At 49.1% G+C, this 20,990-nt stretch overlaps 1 protein-coding gene across 7 annotated transcripts in view; it reads left to right on the top strand.

The window, feature by feature from the left end:
* Window positions 1–12,707, top strand: part of CLCN4 (Cl-/H+ antiporter 4) — a 67,877-nt gene extending 55,170 nt beyond the window's left edge. For 6 of the 7 annotated variants that reach the window (XM_028115049.2, XM_028115048.2, XM_028115056.2 and 3 more), the window contains 2 exons: window positions 1,402–1,618; window positions 8,759–8,928. In XM_028115049.2, the coding sequence (XP_027970850.1) occupies window positions 1,402–1,618; window positions 8,759–8,849 (308 nt within the window). In that variant the 3' untranslated portion in view covers window positions 8,850–8,928. Of the gene's footprint in view, window positions 1–1,401; window positions 1,619–8,758; window positions 8,929–9,414 lie in introns of those variants that run through there. The other variant, XM_028115053.2, reaches the window with a different exon arrangement.
* The last annotated feature ends 8,283 nt before the right edge of the window (window positions 12,708–20,990 follow it).

The following is a 20,990-nucleotide window of genomic DNA, read 5'->3' as shown; positions in this document are numbered from 1 at the left end:
TGCGAGAAGGAGCAGCGCCTAAGTACGTGTTGATGGTTGCCTCCTGGCCTCCGTGCTCTGGGCCAGAACTGTGGTGATTTAGGAGAGAAATGTGCGGTGTGTATCACGTAGCATCCACACTTGAAAACATGTTGTGCCTCAGTGTCATCTGGTATTTGTGGTTGAACCCTATCCCATTTGATGCAACTACATTTAACCTGACCCACATAATGTGCCGGCATTTGCCCAGCGGGCCTACTGTTCCTCTTTTAAACAGAGGCCCTTTTTCAAACTCAGCCTGACCCCGAATGCTGCCAGTTTTCCATTAGAGTACTCTATTGCAATAAACGGCCTTAGAGCAGGCAGTTAGATTTTTATTTTTCAAAGAACAATATCGGTGAATAGTAGTCTTTGAGGAGGCAAGAAATGTATTATAGAAACCAGGATCCATTTTCAGGCAAGCCTCACTGTACATTTTTCCTAACCTTTTCCCATGAACCAAAAGAAAGATTAAAATTCCAACAGAAGGAAAATCGCCTTGGAGAAATATCTTGAGACCGATGGATTTATTTCATGTGTGACTTAAAATAGCCTGGGTTTCTAGTACTGCATAAAGCTGTATTTCTAATGAGCTCCTGTTACCCTACTTTTCTTCGGCCTGCTTTTGCATGTCCTTGCCTACAGATAGAAAGAAGCTAATTGTTACCATAACGGTTTTACTATCTTTCTTTGAGGAATCCACAAAATGGTCCATTTTTAAGAGAGGAGATCCAAGAGGTGGGGGGAATGTGGCTTTTCTGGAGTTATTTCTTTGGTCCCAAGGGGCATATTTGGGATTAAGCTGCATTTCTGGGCTGTGAGCCTGGGATGGTCCTATTGGTTTTTGTTCCTTTCAGGATTCGTAATGCCAGTTGGGCCAGTTAAAGGTCAGTTTGTTTAAAAAAAAAAAAAAGAAAGAAAAGAAAAGAAAAAAAAAGGAAAAACAACTTACTTGAGGTCGTTGGGCAGCTAAGCGAGGTTTCTTGTCACGTCCAACTTGAGCCCATGGTGAGGTGAGCGGAGTGTTAGGAAAGCAAGGGTAGAGGGCCCTGGGCCTTTTGGGTGCCCCGGAGCCCAGGAGGAGGCAGTACATTCTCCTAAAGAAGTCACCCTGCTCAGGCCCACTTGTCAAAACTTTGGCAATGAACGATTGGGTCACAGCAGGGGGACCCTTGCACGGCATTAGCTTAAGAGAGATGCCAATTTCACCGATGTTTGGCTGAAGCTCTTCATTAAGAACGTGGCATTTGCCCTCTGAACCCCTTCTCTGTGGGATTCTAGGAGGCAGATAGAGGGAAAGCGTATGTTCCTGTGGGTGTGGGCTGGAGGGAGTTGCTAAGCAAGGGCCTCTGTGTGGCTAACTGTTCTGCTCACCCATTCTAGAGAATGCCAGACAGAGGCAGGAGGGCATCGTGAGCAATTCCATCATGTACTTCACGGAGGAGCCCCCTGAGCTGCCGGCCAACAGCCCGCACCCCCTGAAGCTGCGGCGCGTCCTCAACCTCAGCCCGTTCACGGTCACGGACCACACCCCCATGGAGACGGTGGTGGACATCTTCCGGAAGCTGGGGCTCCGGCAGTGCCTGGTGACACGGAGTGGGTGAGTGCTCTGGCCGGACCCCAAGGAGAACAAGACGAATGAGTCACGGTCTCTGTCCCCGGGGGCCTCGCGGGGCAGCCGACCTCCCGGTGGGGCTGCTGTCCGGCCCGAGGCTGAGGGTTTGAGTCAAAAAGGGGAGGAGCCAAAGGAGAAGGATTTGGGCTGCTTCTCTGCGGGCCCCGCCCCCGCCCCGGGTGACACTTGGCTCGGGGAGAAGGGACAGCCTGTTGTGCTGTCACGGGCTCCGGGCAAGCCACCGCATGTCGGCGCGGTGCGGACGCGGGCAGTGAAGGGCACAGGCTCGCGAGGAGACGAGGGCGCGCTCACCGGGCGCACCTAGGAAGACGGAGCGCAGCCTCTGCCCGGTGAGTGCTTAGGAACTACGTAAATGCTACGATACCTAGATCGCTGTACCTTGAAGAAGTGCCGAAGTTTTTTGTAGAAGTGGGTACCGTAAGGGCTGCGGCTTGCGAGCTGTGTCCGGTGGAACCCGGGGCGCCCGCGGGCTGGGGGCGCCAGCGTCCCGAGCCGTCAGAAATCACACGGAACTTTTGACTCCCCCCAAACCTAAGTACTGGTAGCCTGCTGTTGACCAAAGCCTTACCGATACCATGAACGGTGGATTAACACACATCTTGTCTGGAAGTGTACTGAGTACTGTATTCGTAGAGTAAGGAAGCCAGATGAAATGTGATTAAGAAAATCATAAGGAAGAGACAATACATTTATGGTACTGTCCTGTATGTTTTGAAAAAACCTCTGCACGTAAGTGGACCCATGCAGTTCAAACCGGTGTTGTTCAGGGGCCAACCGTATTCCTGTGCCCCTGGGTTCAGCTGGGGGCAGTTTTCTGCATTCACCTGGAATTTCTCATGGATGACATGACCCATAAGCAAATGTGAAGTTCACATTATGCTCAGATTGTTCCCTAATACAGCAATCTGTTCAGAACAACCACACGTTTTCAGAACAACCGTTCCCGACGAGCTGGGAGATCTGGTGGCCCCCATGGCTTTGTCTTTGCCGAGGCAATATTACTTTCGCTTTGTGTTACCGCAAGCCAGGAAACTAGCATTGCAAAGATGGAGGGTTCATGATGGCCTGAGAGGTGCCGTGCCCCAGGGGCCCTTCTTTGGGCTCAGAGGTACACCCCAAATCCCACGGCTTCGGAGGCTTGGGTAGAGGAGGAGACTGGCTCAGTCAGGGTAGCCTGGAAGCTAGGGTTGTCCGCCCAGCATATTCCTCTATAGGCTGACGGGAGGAAGTGGGCTGGGGCTGTGGAGACCTTGGCACCCTAACCGTGTCGAGGCCATAACTCTCTAACGTAGTTTACACCGTGGAGCCCATGCTCCAGTTCAACCAAGCAGTTCCCAACCCGGGTGATTTTGCCCCCCAAGATTTTGGATGTCCCAGCTGGAGAGAGGGGATGCTCCTGGCCCTTAGTGGGTAGAGACCGGGGATGCTATTCGAGAGCCTGCAGTGCACGGGACGGCCCGCGTTGCAACGAAGACTCACTGGCCCAGGTCACTCGCTCTGGATCTCAGTGACTGTGGACTAGGTGCCCGTGAACAGCCAAGTGAGCCCTCCTTACTCACTCGCTTCCTTCCTACTGTGCTGGCTGTGCAAGGGGCCGAATGTGCACACTGACCCAGAGAACGCCTAGCCCCCACGACAGGTGTCCTCAGCTCTGACTGCAGCTAGGGGAGTGTGTTGCACATGGGAGGGACAATCGGTAAGCAACAAATAAATGTTTGGGGCTAGAGATCACTTCTGCCGGTGATTTTTAAAGGTACTCAGTGGGCTGCCGAACTCCCCCAGAGGATTAAAGCTGCAGGTTAAAGCCAGAGTGCTGGGGCCACTGCAGTTACTGATCCCTCGGGTCTGGGAGGGGCCTGCGAATCCGTATTTCTAGCAAGCTCCCGGGTGCTGCTGCTGGTCGGGGACTCCACTTTGCCAAACGCTCTAGCCCATTTACATACCTGAATTTCCAGCGCCCGGCATAAATACCACCGTGATCACCCGTGGCGTCTCAAGGGCATAGCAGTTTCTCTTTTCCTTTAAAATAATAATCCAATGTCAGTTATCATTGGAATTTCCAGTTCTGGCAGGAAATTCTGCCCTTCACGCCCGCTCACACCTCACGCAGCCCCATGAGGTTTTCCTGTGAAGATCAGGGTGCCGAAATTGGCTCCGAATGTTCAGCGAGAAAACAAAATCGCACTCTCTCTCGCTCTACATATTTTAAACAAACACAGATGCTGATACGTTACTGCTGGCAAGGGGATCCTTGTTTGCGGGCCTTTCATCTCCTTGGGCTTTCAGCCAGGGCAGGCATGTCTTGAGCCAGCTTGCGTTTTTGATGTATTCCGTCACCATGTGCCTTCCCTGCTCGCGTCGAGAGCCCCAGCTCGTCCCGTGGACCTGCATCGTCTGCAGGATTTCTCGGGGCCTGGGCTCCAAAGGTCATCGTGAAACCACACCAGGAACCACGGAAGGCTTTGTGCCCCGAAGGCCCCGAGTCTACGGAGCCTCCGGTGGCTAAGCCTGCATTTGGGCGCAGTCTTCCCCACAGAGATTCTCGACCGGCAGAGCGGGCGGGGGAGGTTGAGTTAGCTTTCCCAGGCCTGCTAGGTGGGCCCCCAGGACTTAGACGGGGTGGCCTTCTCAGAAGAGCCCGGCTATTCTAATTGGCTATGTTCATGGTCATAGATTGGCCGTTTATCATTCCCTCGATTCACTTGAACTGCCACCCAAAGGGGCTGGAAGTTCAGACACTTGATTTAATAGGACACGTCGCGCCACTAAGGATCTCTGCTGGATTTGATGTTGCGTCCTTCCGGGTGGATGTTCAGCTTTCCTCTTTTGCAATAATTGTTCTAAGCCAAGACCGCTCTGAATTCGTATTTCCCCAGAAACATTGTGGAGTAGCTTGACTTTCCCGTGTTAGAGTTACAGAGCTTTAAGAGGACGTCGTCCAGACTGCTCCGGGGTGAAGGAAGGAACAAGAGCAGGCTTTACAGATACGGGAGGGGGGTGTGTGTGGGTGTGTGTGGGTGTGTGTGTGTGTATGTGGGTGTGTGTGGGGGGGTGTGGGGGGGTGTGGGGGGGGTGTGTGTGGGTGGGTGGGTGTGTGTGGGTGGGTGTGTGGGTGTGGGTGTGTGGGGGTGTGTGTGTGGGGGGTGTGTGTGTGTGGGTGTGGGTGGGGTGTGGGTGGGTGTGTGTGTGCGTGTGTGTGGGTGGGTGTGGGTGTGTGGGTGTGGGTGTGGGTGTGTGTGTGTGTGTGTGTGGGTGGGTGTGTGTGTGTGGGTGTGTGTGTGTGTGTGTGAGATAGCAGAGTCCTCATGGCTTTGCAAACCCTAACAAGTCCTACTTTTTCAAAGTAACATTAGCTTCATCACCCTCTTTCTGGGTGTCTCTGGCTGAGACCCGGCAAAGGCTCAAAAGGTGTCTAAACAATAATAAAGCCAGGGAGCTCGTCATCTACCGGGGAACACGGACATAATCCAATTTGGGTGGCGTTACCCAGGTGTTCTAGAGGGCAAGGTCCCGAGCCAGGCTTTCAAGGAGAAAATGGCAAAGGACAAAAGAGCGGTGTCAGTTGAGAGGCTGTCTGCTAGTTGGCGATCGCCAGCAGCAGAGGGCCCCCCGCCCACCACAGAGGACCGTCCCTTAGCTGCCCCTGCTCCGTGGACCCCGCTGCTCACGCTGCCTCCCATTTCTCCTCCGACCCCGGCTCTCTTAGTGGCGTATTACAGGAACAAGCTGCTCGCCTTTTTACTGTCCCTTTTTGATTTTAAATGAAGTGGAAGAACTGTGTGGACTGAATTGTGTCCCCCCAAATTCATATGTTGAAGCCCCACATTCCACCGTGACTGGGTTTGGAGATGGGGTCTTCAAGGAAGTAATTAGAGTTAAATGAGGTCCTCGGGCTGGGGCCCTGATCTGATCAGACTGGCGTCCTTACAAGGACAGGAAGAGGCAAGAGGCAAGAGGCAACAGGGATGTGCGGGCCCAGGGAGAAGGCCACGTGAGGACTGCGAGCCAAGGAGAGCGGCCTCTGGAGAAACCAAACCCGCCAGCACCTTGGTCTGGGCCTTCTAGTCCCTGGGACCGTGAGAACGGTCATTTCTGTCGTCAAGCCACCCGGTCCGTGGTGCTTCGTTATGGCCGCCTCCGCTAAGTCAGGACTCTGACTCCGCTTGGCCGGTTTAGTAGAGCAGCATCTTGTTTTATGGGACATCTTCAACCTCATTGCATTTTGATAAATTTTAGAAATGTGTTTAAAGTAATACATGAACACAGTTGAAGCCAAGTAGCTCTAAACGGCTGGACCAGAAAGCAGTTCCTGGTTTTACCCTTTTGCACCAGCACCCCTCTCCTTTCAGGGGACCACTTTTCTCCCACAAGGGTTTGTTTTCTTTAATTAATAGACTATTTTTTAGAGCAGTTTTGGGTTTATAGAAGAATTGAGCGTAAAGTACAAGGTTCCCATTTACCTAAACTCTCTTGTCCCCTCCATTTCCCTTATTAACATCTTGCGTTTGTTGTATCTGTTGCCTTTGATGAACTGATATTGATACGCTGACTCAGGTCCCTAGTTAACATTAGGGTTCGCCCTTGGTGTGGTACGTTCCGTGGGTTCTGCTAAATGGAGAATGACCTGTGTCCACCATTCCGGTATCACACAGAGTGGTTTCTCTGCCCTAAAAATCCTCTGTGCTCTACCTGTTCATCCCTCCTCCCCTCCCTCCGACTCAGGTAACCACTGATCTCTTTACTGTCTCCATACTTTTGCCTTTTCCAGAATGTCCTAGAGTTGGATGTGGCCTTTTCAGACTGGCTTCTTTCACTTAGTGATATGCACTTAAAGTTCCTCCATGGCTTTTCATGGCTTGACAGCACGTTTCTTTTTAGCGCTGAATAATATTCCCTGGTCTGGAGGGACCACAGTTTGGGTATCCATCCACCTACTGAAGGACATTCAAACCTTGGCAGCTATGAATCAAGCATACGTCTTCTGCGAGTTAAGGAAATTATTTTAGATCACCACTAAACTGTAATTATACAAGATTAACAATGACTCAGTATATCATTCAATATCCAGTGCATATCAAATTTCAATCCAGAATTCTTTCAGGGTTCACACATTGCATTTGGTTGTTTTGCCCCTTTCGTCTTTCATCTAGAACGGTTTCCTGCCCTTTTTTTTGTTTATTTATGACACAGATTTTTTTTTGAAGAATCCAGATCAGTAGTCTCACATTCTGAATCTGATTGCTTCCCCGTGGTTTGATTTGGTTGAAGTAGTTTCTGGCGACATGCCAACATAGATGATGTCACAGTGTCAGCTTTTCCAGCTTTGTTGGTGATAAGCTCTGCCACTTAGATAAGGGGGTGGTGGCCAGAGCCCTCCATTGTAAAGGGACATTTTTCTCTCTGTACGTAATCTGTGGAGGGATCCTTTGAGACCAGGTGAATTTTTGGTCTTCCAGCAACCGTTTACCCAGTGGTTTTGGAATCCATGGTTAATTATTGACTAAACTAATTATTATATTGGGGGTTACAGAATGTCGATTTGCTAATTCTGTCTCGCTTTTGTACATTTCCCCCCGTTTTTTGGATCATCACGGGAGAGTCGTGACACTTTCAGCGCTTTGACATCCATGCTTTTCAAGTCCCCTTTTGCAGTTTTCCTCTCTCCTGCAGATGTTCCCATGAGATAGAGGGGAACAGGTGGTACCCGCTGTCTCCCCCAGGGTCATAGACGGGCAAACTAAAACCAGAAAACAATCACTTTTTCGGGGTTGGTCAAGGTCCAGTGTGGTCAGGGACAAAGAAGTCAGACTTGTAGCCTGACAGTTTCACTACCCAGCATCCATTTCACCAGAGGTAACTGAGTCGAACGCTGCTCCAAATACTTGCATTCCCTCTTCACATTCCCTTCTGGTTCACAGGAGATGACTTTGACGACTTTGGCTGTGATTAAATAAATCACAGGGTATTACGATTGTGTTCTCGGCCGTGGCGGCATATCATTATCTTGCACAGATACAGAGTAGAAGCCTTGCATGTTAATAGCTACACAGCGTTAGCCTGACACTGTTTCCTTCTCATTCTTTTCTTTCTTGGGTGTGCGGAGGACGGGCCGAGCCGCATCTTGCAGACTCATTTGGCCAGTGGAACTTTCTTTCTCCAGAGAAGCTGTGCACGTCCCCTTCTTTCAAACCTTTTACTTCACTGAGGGGACATGATTTGTACCAGCAGGTGGTCATTTAAGTAGTTAATCAAATCGAGATTGAGGCAAGGGCTGCCGGGAATGGTTGTGCCAGTGCGTTCTGCACACTCCAGGGCACGCTTTACCTTGTCATGTTTGTGAACGGTGTTCCTTGGGGTTGTGCAGTGTGTAGTCTAGGGGGCCTTACACAAGGAACCTTGGGAAGAGGCCTTGTTTTTGCAAGTTGAAAGCAATGGAATTTTGGAAGAGGAGGCCATTCACGTGTCTGGCCAGAGACATGAATGTCAGACTTTACCCGTCCAGTATGATAGATTTAAAGTAGGATCGGTTGTTATCTTATACTTAAAATACCTTATACTTGCAATTTCTGTGATGTGGTCCAGTTTCGACAATGGCTTTCACAAGCCCTTTCTCAATTGATTATCGTCTTGAAAGTTAGGAGAGCGTATCAGTCACCGTAGGTTTATTGCTGTTAATTAACAAGCTTGCCATCTTAGCGGCCTAACCCAATAGCGATTCATTTCCCCCCCCACGTCACATCCAGTGTGGGTTTCATTTCAGCAGGCGTGGGCTCTGCACCACAGAGTCATCCAAGGACCCAGGTCTTTGAATCTGGTGGCTGCTAGGTCAGTCCTCTGTGACCTCAGAGTCCTTCACTGGCTCCTCTGCCTCTGGTCGCCCCCTGAGAGACAGTGTCAGGAAATGTGCAGGTGACCCGGGAGGGGCATCTTCCGTCTCTACCTACGTGCCGTTGGCCAGAGCTGACTCAGCTGTCCCCACCCAACTGCCAGGAAAGCTGGGAAATGTCTCGCTGTGCATCCAAGTGGAAAAGGCCCTGGGGTTAGGGCAGGCATGAGTCAATGTTGCAGAGCTGACCCCTGTTCTCTATTTTGTTTCTTCTCCAGGAGACTTCTTGGCATCATCACGAAAAAGGATGTTTTGAGACATATGGCCCAGATGGCAAACCAGGACCCTGAATCCATCATGTTTAATTAGAAACAAGGTGGCATTTATTTTGAGAAAAACACAACTGTCATTTTAAAAGAAATAAACAAATGATATGTTATTATCCTAATGAACGATTGTACGCTGGGGGCAGTGGGGAAAAAAAAGCTTTGTTTGAAAAGAAGAAGGATGAAACCTTTTTTAAAAAAAGACATCAATGAGTAGGCATTTTAGAGCTTTAACCCTTTGTGAGTTTCCAGCTGTGTTTCTTAATGAGTTTATTAACTGCCAGGGGGGCCTGGGGGTGGGTGTAAACGATGTGGTTTGTCCAGGGACACGGAACACAAATGCTGAGTCCAGAAACGTTTGCCCCTTGTGTTTAAGGCTGATGTTTGTGAAGCTTTGAGTCCAAAAGGCAAAGGAGTATTGGCCTGTCAGCATCTTTTATTTATTGGTTCCTGAAGTTTTGCTGCTATTTTACTGAATCGGACTAAAGATATTTGCACTTACTCTGTTGGAAAAGACAAGAGAAATTAAATTGGAACATAGTGAAAGCTGGAAGGTTTTTGCCAGTTGGTTCACTCATGACCATCCCATTTCTTGCTCCTGTTCTCAGCCTAGCGTTTTGCTTCTCCATCAGTTTCCGAACCAACATCCAGGGTCTCCTGCAGTGACAGAGTATGAAGAAATCATTTATCTGTGCAAGACCAGCATCTTGGGACTGCATAATGAACTATTGGCGTGTTTCGTGCTGCCCATATTTCCTCCCACGCAGAGGGATTCGTGCTGATTTGGAGGGTATACACACCTGCTTGTTGTGTCGCAGATGTGTTGCATGTGCCTCACCTGTTTATTGCTGTTGCCCGTGCATTCCTAAATATTGAGCAGTCCAGCACTTTCCATGGGCCATATCCTATATGCTGCCAGCTTGTCGTAAGTGTGCTTTTAATTTCCAAATAGCGTACGTGAGGGTCAAAACAGGCCACCCAGTGTTACTACTTATTTTTCCTTTCAGATCTTATTAAATATGGCTGCAGAGAGGGTGAGGCATACGAAGTCTCAGTGGGAACTCCTCCAAATGGATTGTAAGAGAAATGCTAAATTGATTCTAAATCTGTTCCATTATCTTCTCCGTAGGATGCAAAACGTCCAGCTTTAATGTCTAAGCGTGCGCTTTCATGCCTGTACGCAGAGCACAGAAGGGCAGAGTTAAATCGTAGACAGCGAGTTTGAGCACTGGGCACCTTTGTATTGAACTTATGGTGCATTTATCTCTTTAGTCAGGACTCTGGTCTTTTCTGGGAGAAGGCACGTAGCTGTGGTTTAGGTCCACGGTGTGATCGGTGTGAGTATGATTGCTCCCCCTTTCCGCCTCACATCAGTCTTGGCTCTTCCCAGCTCACTGGGAGGCCCTCACCCTTTGCAGCCTTGTTACCAGATATTGACGTAGCAGGTGTGCGTTTGGCGGCAAATAACAGAAAAATCCAACAGACAGTGGAGAGTTGAATGAGAAACCCGGGGGTCGGGCACTCTCGGCTCTCTCTGTATGATCATCAAGGATTCATGCCCTTTGGTATTGTTTTCTGCCATCCTTTGTCCTCTGGCTCATTGCCTCTGAGCCACAAGGTGGTTCCTGAGCTGCCAGGTAGGATGTCTGCTTCTTAGACAGGAAGAGGGAGGAAGAGACCCGTACCAAGGGGCAGTGCCCGTATCAGGAAAGCAACACTTTCCCGGAGATGCTCAGCTTACATCTATTGGCTCGAATTCTGTCACATGACTCCCCCTAGCTGCATGTGAATGTGGGAAGGAAGGTTTTTAGCTAGACATATTAGTCTCTGAACGAAATTTAGATTCTCTTAATAAGGAAGGGGCGTTGGTCCTGGGGAGGGAATGCTGTCCGCTGGATTGGGTGCCATCATCATGTGCCTGTTGTCGTCCTTCCTGTCCTCCTTACCCTCTTTCTTGCTAAACCCTCTAGACACTCTCTCCTCACCTCATAGTTTCCCACCCCTTCTGTCAGATTTGACCTAGAACTGCCAGTCAGAAGCCATCATTTCTTAGCCCTAATAAAAACCTAGAAACTTCTAGTTGGCATAAGAAAATGTACTGACATGTTCTCTGGGTTAAAAAAGTTAAGTCAGCTCATGCTGGCTCCTCCAAACTAATATCGAATAGCCACTTCATCGTGGAAATACCAGTCAGTGGTAGAGAGTTCAATCTTCGTGTCTCGTTCGCGGCATGTAAGTGTCGAGTAACAGATCCTAATATTAGTGTTGTTACTGGGGTTTCCATGGAACACATGCAAGTGAAGCTGGATTCTTCTGGACTTTAAATCCTAAACGGTCTTAAAGATTGCTTCATGTAGTTCCCTCTTACTTCCACGTGGCCTCCCAAAAGACTGTTAGTCATAGCCTGGATTTATATAATCCAGGACGCCCTTTTAGCTGAAATAAGGAGCTTCGGAAGGGAACACGAAACAAGTGAACAGATGGCCAAAGGTCAGTGAAACCACAGAATTTCCTCCTCCTCCAGCCAAGGCCATGGAAGGATGAAGGGACAGTTTACTCCGGGCCAAGGTCGCCGAGGGGCGTTGTGTTGTGTCCTCCCCAGTGCCTAGTGTAGAGGAGTCCACAGGTTCACGGGAAACCACTGGGAGTGCTCCTTGACTCAGATAACCTTGTTTTCCTTCATATAAGTCGAACCTCTCATTTGTTGTGGGGTTCGGGCTCTTGGCGACAGAAGGCCGGGGTCAGACAGGTAGGTGAAGGTCACGGATGGGGGAGTTGATTGCCGGCCTGGGGTCCCAGACAAAACTCGATGGGGGACTGGCTCCCAAGCTCTTTGTCACTCTTTCTTGTAAAAGTTTGCGGGTAGGGATTCTGAAGGTATTTGCTGTATCCAGATGTAGAACTTCGTCCACTTTACGTGGTGATTTGATGAGCAAGAGGAGTAGAGCTGAGATGTGGAAGTAAAATAAACATTTCTCGGAATAATGTGTTTTTATCTTTTTCCAGAACCAAAGCCTTTAGGCCTTTGTAGAACTTTCTGGATTCTTTCTGAGTCAGTGTTTTATGTAAATAAACATAAATGAAGAATGGAAAAGGAGTTCTCTGACGAGGCACATCAACCTATTGCTTGTTCTCCCTCTCTGCTACGAAGGAAATGCATTGTAGAAGGGACAGCCACCAAATAAAGCGTATCCCGAAAGGGACATTCAAATTTCTTGCGTTTTTCAGCGCATCCCCTGGGACTGCAGATGTGCACATGGCATTCATGGAAAGATAAGTGTGTGAGGAGCAAATCACTATTCCGTGTTTGCTGTTACTCACCACCAGGCAATCTCCAAGTCCTCTATTTAGTACTTCCCAAAAACCTTACAAAGGAGAAGACATCTCAGTAGATCTATTTTTGGCCCTAAGAAGTCCCAGAAACTCGCAAAATTTGTTTCGCTTAGGTGAGAACTGGTTACTTTACATTATCAACATGTGCAAATCTGCTCTGTGCTCATTATCAGATGCCGAGCTGGAAGCGATGAGAGACGCAAGGAGGAGCACTACCGAGTTACATAATTGTAATAGTACGCCTTCATTCTCATTTCACGTGGGCAGGGTTTTATCGCCCTCCACTCCGAGCCTTTGAAATGATTTACATGGGGGGGGGGGGTGGTGGTGGGGAGGAGCATGTGTATCTAACTTGGGAACATTAACCAGACTCCATTTTCACCGGTGCAGTAATAACTATTTATTTGCCGTCCTAGGTGTGCTGGGAATGAGCCTACATGCGACTTTTATGAGATCTATTCGCATTTGGTGTTGGAACAACCACACAGCAATGTGGTTTTTTTTTTTTTTTAATTGTAACCTTCTGTGTAAACGTTGGCACCTTATTAAAAATTAAATGTTTGAACTTTACTTTTAAAATAAAACAAGCACAGTCCTCAAGAAGCATGTTGTAAGTGGAAGAGATACTGATTTCGCAGCATGTTTCTGCCCAGCAGACCCTCTGGAAACCTGATTCCGGTGATGGCTCAAGTATCTGGGGAAGTTAAAGACTGATTCTTAAGATTTTCACGCAAGATGGTGACGTCAGTTTGGTCAGCTTTAAAATCCCTTGATCTTAGCCTGGTGGGTGATGGCCAAATAACAGTTCAGACTGGGGCTATAAGACGTCCAAGGACGGGGCAGGACCACTGTCCGCGGGCCATCTGTGTTTCTGCCCTGTGCACGGAGGCCGGGCAGGACAGCTTGGGCCATGGTCTAACATTAATTCTGTCCCCCCTTCAAACTTCTTATCTATGACTTCGGGAATCACAAGAGCTTAAATTATGTCCTTCCCTGCCAGTTGCTTTTTTTTTTAATTTTCAACTTTACAAAAATATGAAGGAAAAAACACAGAGAATGCCCACATCTCTTTGATGATCTAGAAGAAGCAGTGAGAGGAATCCCTTCTAACTGGGGGAGGGAGCCAGCCTGGGGACAGCTTAGGGAAGGTCGTCCTCAGCACAGGGACCAGCAAATGCAAATGTCCTGAGGTGGAAGCACGCCTAACTTCCTGGGGTCCCACCAGGGGTGAGTGGCTGCGGGATGGATGGTGCTTGCGGAGAGATGAGTGTGGGGTATTTGAAGTTGGTTTTGTTTTTCCTTCGGTGGGAGGCTAATACAAGCAGATGCTTCCAAGTGTCACAGGGCCAGGTACAGACAAGGAATTTAGAGGGAGGACGTGCTTTGACTTGCATTGTACATGAACCGTTTTGGCTGTTGTATAGCGGGACTGGAAGTCAGGAATCTGGCTAGGAGGCTATTTCAAATACACGAGTTATGATGGAGGCTTGTCCCAGAGAAGCTCTTGAACTCTGGGCATATTTCCGGGTAGAGCCAACAGATTTGCCAGTGGAGTGGGTATACAATGGCGCGACTACGTGGCCGTTCACTGACGTGGGCGAGACTAGGTGAAGTGCTCCGTTGGAGAGCTCTGTCGGACACCAAAGTCCAGAGTTCTGGGGAATCGTTGAGGTTGGAGACCTAGGTCAGGCCACTGGCACGTATCAGTGGTATTAAAGCCCTGCCTGGAAGCTTCCATGGCCTAATGATACCCTGAGAGCCAACAACCAACATTCTGACAGAATTTCAATAGTGAGTTTTCAGGGAGTCATGCTTAGTGATAGGACTGCACTTGAATTCCAGCTCCACTGCCTTTTGGCTGTGTGACACTGTCAAAGGGACTGAACCTCTCTGAGCCTAGATTATCCCATCTCTGTCGAGTGAGCTGTCGCTCCTGACCAGCCGCGTGGCTGTGAGAATTCGACAAGAGACACGTACATAAGGCACTTGGCAGGGACCATTTCACGTTATGAAGCCCTCCGGGTTGCTTCAGTTGAAAATTAACTTTATGTTGTTTTCAGTTGAGTTGTAAGACCTCTAAAATGAGTAACACAGATCGGGCTAACCAGTTGTCCTTCTTTCCAGCTCTATCTGCAGTCATTTCCAAAAACTCGAAAAGAAACAAAAACAAAAACTCAGATCTCTTAAGGAATATAAAGGAAAAAAAAGCCTCACTGACTCCAAAGTAATGGTAAATTATTAGAAAAGAAATCACTCGGTAAGAAATTCCATTTCTCTGTAGCTTTGTATCGGCTCAGAGAGCAGAAAAGCATAAATAGGCGTGGTACTGAACTATTGATTAGCTTAAAATTTGGAGCAAGAGTTCACGAAACACGAGACTGCGTGTAACTTGCTTCTTTTCAGACAACGTAAAACCCAATACCATTGCACCTCCAGACAAAAATCTCTCCGGCGTGGTGTTAATGTAGAAATAAGTCTCATTAGTAAAAGTCATGAAAGACCAGCCTTCTGTGGGCCTTGGCTATTTCCCCTCAACACGATGTAGTTAAAAACCAGAGGGGGAGAATGAACAAACAGGATTTGTCCGAAAGGTGACAACCCATCAGTTTTAATTCTGGGAGCTTAGCTAGAGCTAACCAGAATGGCTTCGCAAATAAACGTCTGGGTCAGGCAGGCTTCTTCTGGGCTTTCATGAATTGAGACGGGACCAGAAACTTCCACGGCCTCCTGGGGCCACGTGCTCTGGCCCAGCGCAGGGGAGCCCGGCACGCCTGTTACAGCTCGTCCCCAGTTCATTGGTAGTTAATTGGCTAGAAAGAAGCTACCATATGTGAAAGCAGATAGGGAGCATCTATTCTTGGCAGTTCCTCAACATTGCATTTCATTAAAGAAATGGTCTTTTCTTTCCGAATGAGCAATAAGCAAAGAGCACCTTGTGGGGATTTCCAAACCCCTTTAGTCAGGGTTTGGCTCACAGAGCGCAGGGAGCAATTTCGATGTGATTCCAGCGTTTGTTATGGAACACATATTCCAAAGATTAAACAGCCGCCCTCAATCCAAACAGATTCTGTCAGAGAAATTGGAAACACATACATAAACTCTCGTCCCGCAGGCTGCCTGTGACAGGTTGAGTCCAGAGGATGCTTGCTGGTAGAACATTCCTTCCTTCTGCGGGGCTCCGTGTTCATTTCACACTCACTCGGGGCTCCCACCTGTTTCCAGCCAATACTAACCCAAGCGGAAATTGGAGCTAGCTGCCTTTCGACGGACTGGTTTCCTTTTCTGACATTTCTCAAACTTCAGTCCGTCCCCAGAAAGATGAGCATTTCCGGCAATGGCTGTGGGTGATTTACCTTCTCCGGGGAGTTGCCAAGTGTCCAGCTGCTCCGTGGGGCAGGAGTCTCAATAGTGCGGAGAGGACTGGGGAGAAGGAGTAGGTCCGCCTGCAGTGGGGACGCACTTGCCAAAGTGCTCCCAGAATCCCGTGCTCGCGCACGATGCCGATAGGTGCCCGAGGACAAGAGTGGATTCTGTGGCTAGCTAACTGGAGAGTTCTTTCTCCTGGGACTGGGGTTCCAAAGACCTGTCCTTGGGGAGCACTGCTATGGGGGCGGGAGCGTGAGTGTCCAGGAAGTGTCCTTCTTAGTTTCTTTGCAGAGCTGAACGGCCTGGGAGACGTGAGTCACCTTTAATGGACGTCCAGCACATCATCTGTGCAGCTGGGACCTTGCGCTTGATAACCAGAATGGTATTTAGGGACTGGCCTCTTCGGCGTCGCCGGAGCTGGTCAGAAACGCAGCATTCCGTGATCCATTGTTTGCGTATAACACCCAGGGCTCCATTCAGTATGTGCCCTCATGATCTCAGGGTCATGGGATCGAGCCCCGAGTGGGTCTCCATGCTGAGTGTGGAGCCTGCTTGAGATTCTCTCTCTCCATCTCCCTCTGCCCTTCCCCCTGCTCGCACACCCTCCCTCCCCCCACCTCAATGGCAATAGATAAAATCTTTTTTTAAAATGTTTAATTTTAACAACTTAAATAGTTTCATGTTTTTTCCTATCTTAGTCAAATACTTTGTGATTAATAGGTGAAGAGAAACCTCAGCCTTGTTTCTTAACCAAATGATCATAAATTCTATATTTATTACATCAGAAAAAAAAAAATGCAGCATTCCAAGCCCCGCTCAGGTCTGCTGAGCCAGAATCTGCATTTTCCCTGGGAGATTTGTGTGCAGAGTGAAGTTTGAGCGCTTCCCTTAGGTGGCAGGTCCGAGCGAGACCTCCTGAGTTGATTTCCAGCTCTAAGATCCAGAGTTCTCTATTCTCTAAGGGGAACTTCCGGGGGACGAGGGAGCAGTGGCTGCGGTGATTGCATCCCCGAAGGAGCCTGTCCAGAGAAACAAGGTGGAGAGCAACTTGGCATGAGGTCTCCCTTTTTTTATTTTTTCCCCTTCTTTAAATTTTTTATTGTTATGTTAATCACCATACATTACATCATTAGTTTGTGATGTAGTGTTCCATGATTCACCGTCTGTGCATAACACCCAGTGCTCCACGTAGAACGTGCCCTCTTTAATACCCATCACCAGGCTAACCCATCCCCGCACCCCCTCCCCTCTAGAACCCTCAGTTTGTTTTTCAGAGTCCATCCTCTCTCATGGTTCATCTCCCCCTCCGATTTACCCCCCTTCATTCTTCCCCTCCTGCTATCTTTTTTTTTTTTCTTAACATACATCGCATTATTTGTTTCAGAGGTACAGATCTGTGATTCAACAGTCTTGCACAATTCGCAGCACTCACCATAGCACATACCCTCCCCAATGTCTATCACCCAGCCACCCCATCCCTCCCACCCCCCACCACTCCAGCAACCCTCAGTTTGTTTCCTGAGATTAAGAATTCCTCATATCAGTGAGATCATATGATACATGTCTTTCTCTGACTTATTTCACTCAGCATAACACCTTCCAGTTCCATCCACGTCGTTGCAAATGGCAAGATCTCATTCCTTTTAATGGCTGCATAATATTCCTGTGTGTGTGTGTGTGTGTGTGTGTGTGTGTGTGTGTGTGTGTGTGTGTGTATACCACATCTTCTTTATCCATTCATCTGTCGATGGACATCTTGACTCTTTCCACAGTTTGGCTACTGTGGACGTTGGCATGAGGTCTCTTAAGTCCGACTTCTCAGCCCCCAAACTGTCCCGCTCACCACCGCGCTGCCACGTGATGCTCTGTGTCTCCGGTGGCTGCCGAGGGTGTGCGTGTGCAGGGGTGGGGCGTGGCTGCAGTCCCCCTCCCCTCCCACTCGAATGGTGCAGAAGGGAGCCCTGGGATTTACAAAGCGTGGACAAAGGGACCCTGCTTCGGGGTAGTGTTGGTGAGCTTTTCATAAAGCTGGGTGCAAATCTCTACAGTTAGGCAAAGACAGGGTGGACAGGCTTTGGTGTCTCTGGGTGCCTGGGAAAGAGTGTCCCCCTCCCCGAAGCAGAAAGCAACAACGTAAGGAAGGGGGGAGCGTTGGCTTCTTTCTTTCAGAGAACCTAACCGCACGCCTGGGAAGACTGCGGTCATCTTCCTCGGGCATACATCTGGCGCCAACTGGGTAATTTTGAAGTGCAAGACTGCACTTCCCCCTGCGGTGCATCGTGCCCGGCCGGGCCCTCAGTTAGCCCACCGTCGGCCTGCACACACGGGCACAAAGAGAAAATGGCTCTTCGCCATGTTTCGTTCAAAAGACTCCCCCGTTGCTTTCATGAATCAACTTTGAGCATTTTTGTGTCTTCCCTGACAGTTTAGAGCAATGGTTCGCAAGCTACAGCACAGCGGGCCGAGTCCAGCCTGCCACCTGGTTCTGTAAATAAAGTTTTATTGGCACACAGCCACGCCCATTCATTTACCAACCGTCTGTGGCTGCTTTGAAGCGGAAACAGACACTGCAGGGCCTGCAGAGCCTACCGTATCTGCCATTGGGCCTTGTACAGAAAAGTTTGCCAACCCCTGGCTTAGAGTCAGTCAGAGTCACCAGACCACTGGAGAGCGACCAAGAGTAATTCAACTTTCTTACACTGGGTGGAAAATACGACGAGCTGCTTTCAGAACAAAAGCAAGGAGAGATGTGTGTGTTGGTGGAATAAGATGAGCATGTTCAAATGCTTCTCTATCCTCCAAGTTTCTCCAACAGTTTAACTTGTGCCAGAAACAATCTGTCCTGATGAGACTCTAACAGTGGTATTAGTGATCTCTGTTAAAATTTAAATCTGTTTTCTGCCAGGAAAGTACTTTGACTCATACTTTTTCGTTTATGAAGGCATTTTACTATTTATGTTTTTTCTTCTCGATGGTCCTGCGAGGTAAAAACTATCATACCCATTGTTCAGAGGGCAAAGCTGAGGCCCAGAGAGGGTAAAGCACAGGAGAGATGCCCGTGGAGCTTTTACAGCACACTGATGCCCCGGTGTCATGCCCCGAGATTCTGATTCAGTGCATCCTGGGTGGGGTCTGGCATCACCTTTAGAAAAGGTTGCCCGCTGATCCCCAAGTGTGGTCAAGATTGAGAACCCCTGGGCTCCAGGGACTTGCCCAAGTTCATACAGCTAGTTGGTGGTCCGACTAGAGCTCATGCTCTCCTTGGCTCTTCTAGCGACTTTAAGTCCAGGAACCTTTTCCGACAACATGACAGGTCACCTTAGCTCAGATAAGTCTCTGAGTCAGACTGGTCTAACCAGCCAGTCTCTAGCTCAGAAACGTCAGAGTCAGCCAGCAGCTTGTTAGAGATTTGAATAAATCCTCTGTCCCACCCTGAGCTAGTGACTCAGAAAGCTGGGGGCCAGAGCCCTGCCACCTGTGTTTTAACAAGCCCTCCAGCCGATTCAGGTGCAGCTCAAGTTTGAGGACCACTGGTCTAAGGTAATGGGAAAGTGTTGATGGAGAGGAGATGCTAAAACCAGAACACACACACACACACTCACAGGCATGCACATGCACACGTACCCGCACACGCCTGGCCCAGGCACCACCTCCGGGAAATTAGGCCTGGGTGTAGAGAGCCAGAGCGAGCACGAGAAGGAATGGAAAAAGTAAGACTGCATGGGCGTGAGTGGCAGAACAAGACACCAGGGCAGCCGAAAGGAAAACCTCTGCGCATCCTCCTGCGGAACCTCTGCTGATCTGCTTTTCCCCGGGGGCGCCCCTGGGAGCGCTAGCAAAATCTCATGCAGTCCTTGGCTGTGCCGGCAAGTCTGAAGGGCTTTTTTGGTTTCGTTTTTATTTTTTGAGGTTTGGGTTTTTCTGAATCAAGCACTTTATGTAGAGATGAACATTCTTGTGTGATTAAATGAACCCCCTTCTGCTTGGAGCTAAAGGCACATTCTCTGCTTCGATTTCAGCCAGGTGCTCCTTTTTCACCGAGCACCTGTATTCACGTGTGCGGCCCTCCCCTTCGTGGGGAGGGCGGGCCCCGAATCTGCAAGGCTTGGCGCCTGCAGCCGGGACTTCAAAGGCCCCAGAAGTCATACTGTAACGTGAGCTCCCAACTGTCCCCAGAGAGGCATCTCAGTCAAGGGGAAGGGACACCTCCGTGGGGGGCAGGGGGGTGGCAGAGAGAAGAATCCAGCCTGGTCTTCCGTCCCCCTCGGAGCCTCCCCCTCTGAAGGCTTTGCCGTGCCTCATGCGAAAACCGCACCGAGACACACGTAATTCCAGGCCGTGCACTGGCCGCCCAGAGCGAGGGGACACACGGGCCTGCCCTGGGAGAGAATGTTTGTTTCAACGGATCGTTCACAGCACCAGCTGCCAATGGGAGAGGAAAAGCAGAGAGGGGACTCCCGCAGACTGACATGGGAAAGTATAAACAATGCTTACAGGCTCCGAGCAGGGCTGTTGGTGGGTGAAATCACAGCATCTGATTTGGGTTTTGGTTTTGCAATTACTCGACCCAGAGGATGTAACTGCCAGGCACGTGCTGTTTCCAAGACGGATGGGACTGTGTGAGCTCACGATGGCTTCACGTCCGCCCTTTGACATTCAAGTTGGAGTCTGAGCATTAAAAGGAGCAGCCCTCGCTTTCCATAGTAGCTTACTTGTCAATTCCAGAGCACGGTCCCTGGAAGCAAATGGGGTCACTTGTGATTCTGTTTCATTTCTTTGGCCCAGAGCTAACATAGAGTATTGCTTTGTAAAGTGGGACCTCTGAAGGTGAAAAACCAGGATTTGCTGTCTTGGTCAAATCTGTGAGCTTCTCAAACTCCCGAAGCCATGTTTCCATTATCGTTCTTCAGCGTCAGCCCTAGTAGCTTGTGTATTGACGATAATCAGCACATATTTTTGAAGAATGGATAAGGGCCGAAAACCTGCTCTTTCGTTGTGACCTTTTGGCATAAATCAAGAAAATAATCCTGGCAGAGTTTTCGGGAGACATAGAGCGTTTCCCCAAAAGAGACCCATCCACCATTGTGTAAAATGTCACATAAAACACTCCGTGTCAAAACAAAATGGTAATCGGCTTGGTCTTTCATGGCCTGGGAAGGGCTGCTCAGTTGAGAGATCCTGAACTTCCAAAGGCTGAATATGAAAGCCGAGTCTGCAGACTCTACGTGTCCTGGTGTATCTTTGATCAAACTGAACCAGAAAGAAGTGTGGCAGGCTCTAAATGCCGCAGAGACTAACGGCTCGGCAAATCCATGCCCATGACTTTACTGAACGTGTCACATCAAAGGGAGAAATGCCCCACTGACTGGAAAGTTCTTTTGCTGTTCAGTGTTGAGAGAGAATAGAAATGAGATTAAATTTCAGTATTTCTGGATTTGGTTAATAGATTCTCTCTCTTTTAGATAGAAGAAGGTTAAGCGATTCT

The sequence above is a fragment of the Eumetopias jubatus genome, unplaced genomic scaffold (genome assembly GCF_037043125.1).
Source record: "Eumetopias jubatus isolate StellerSeaLion01/CBP00866 unplaced genomic scaffold, mEumJub1_p1.0 scaffold_11, whole genome shotgun sequence".
NCBI classification, from domain to species: Eukaryota; Metazoa; Chordata; class Mammalia; order Carnivora; family Otariidae; genus Eumetopias; species Eumetopias jubatus.
Note: the sequence above shows the minus strand (reverse complement) of the source record. Positions and strands in the feature narration are given on the sequence as shown.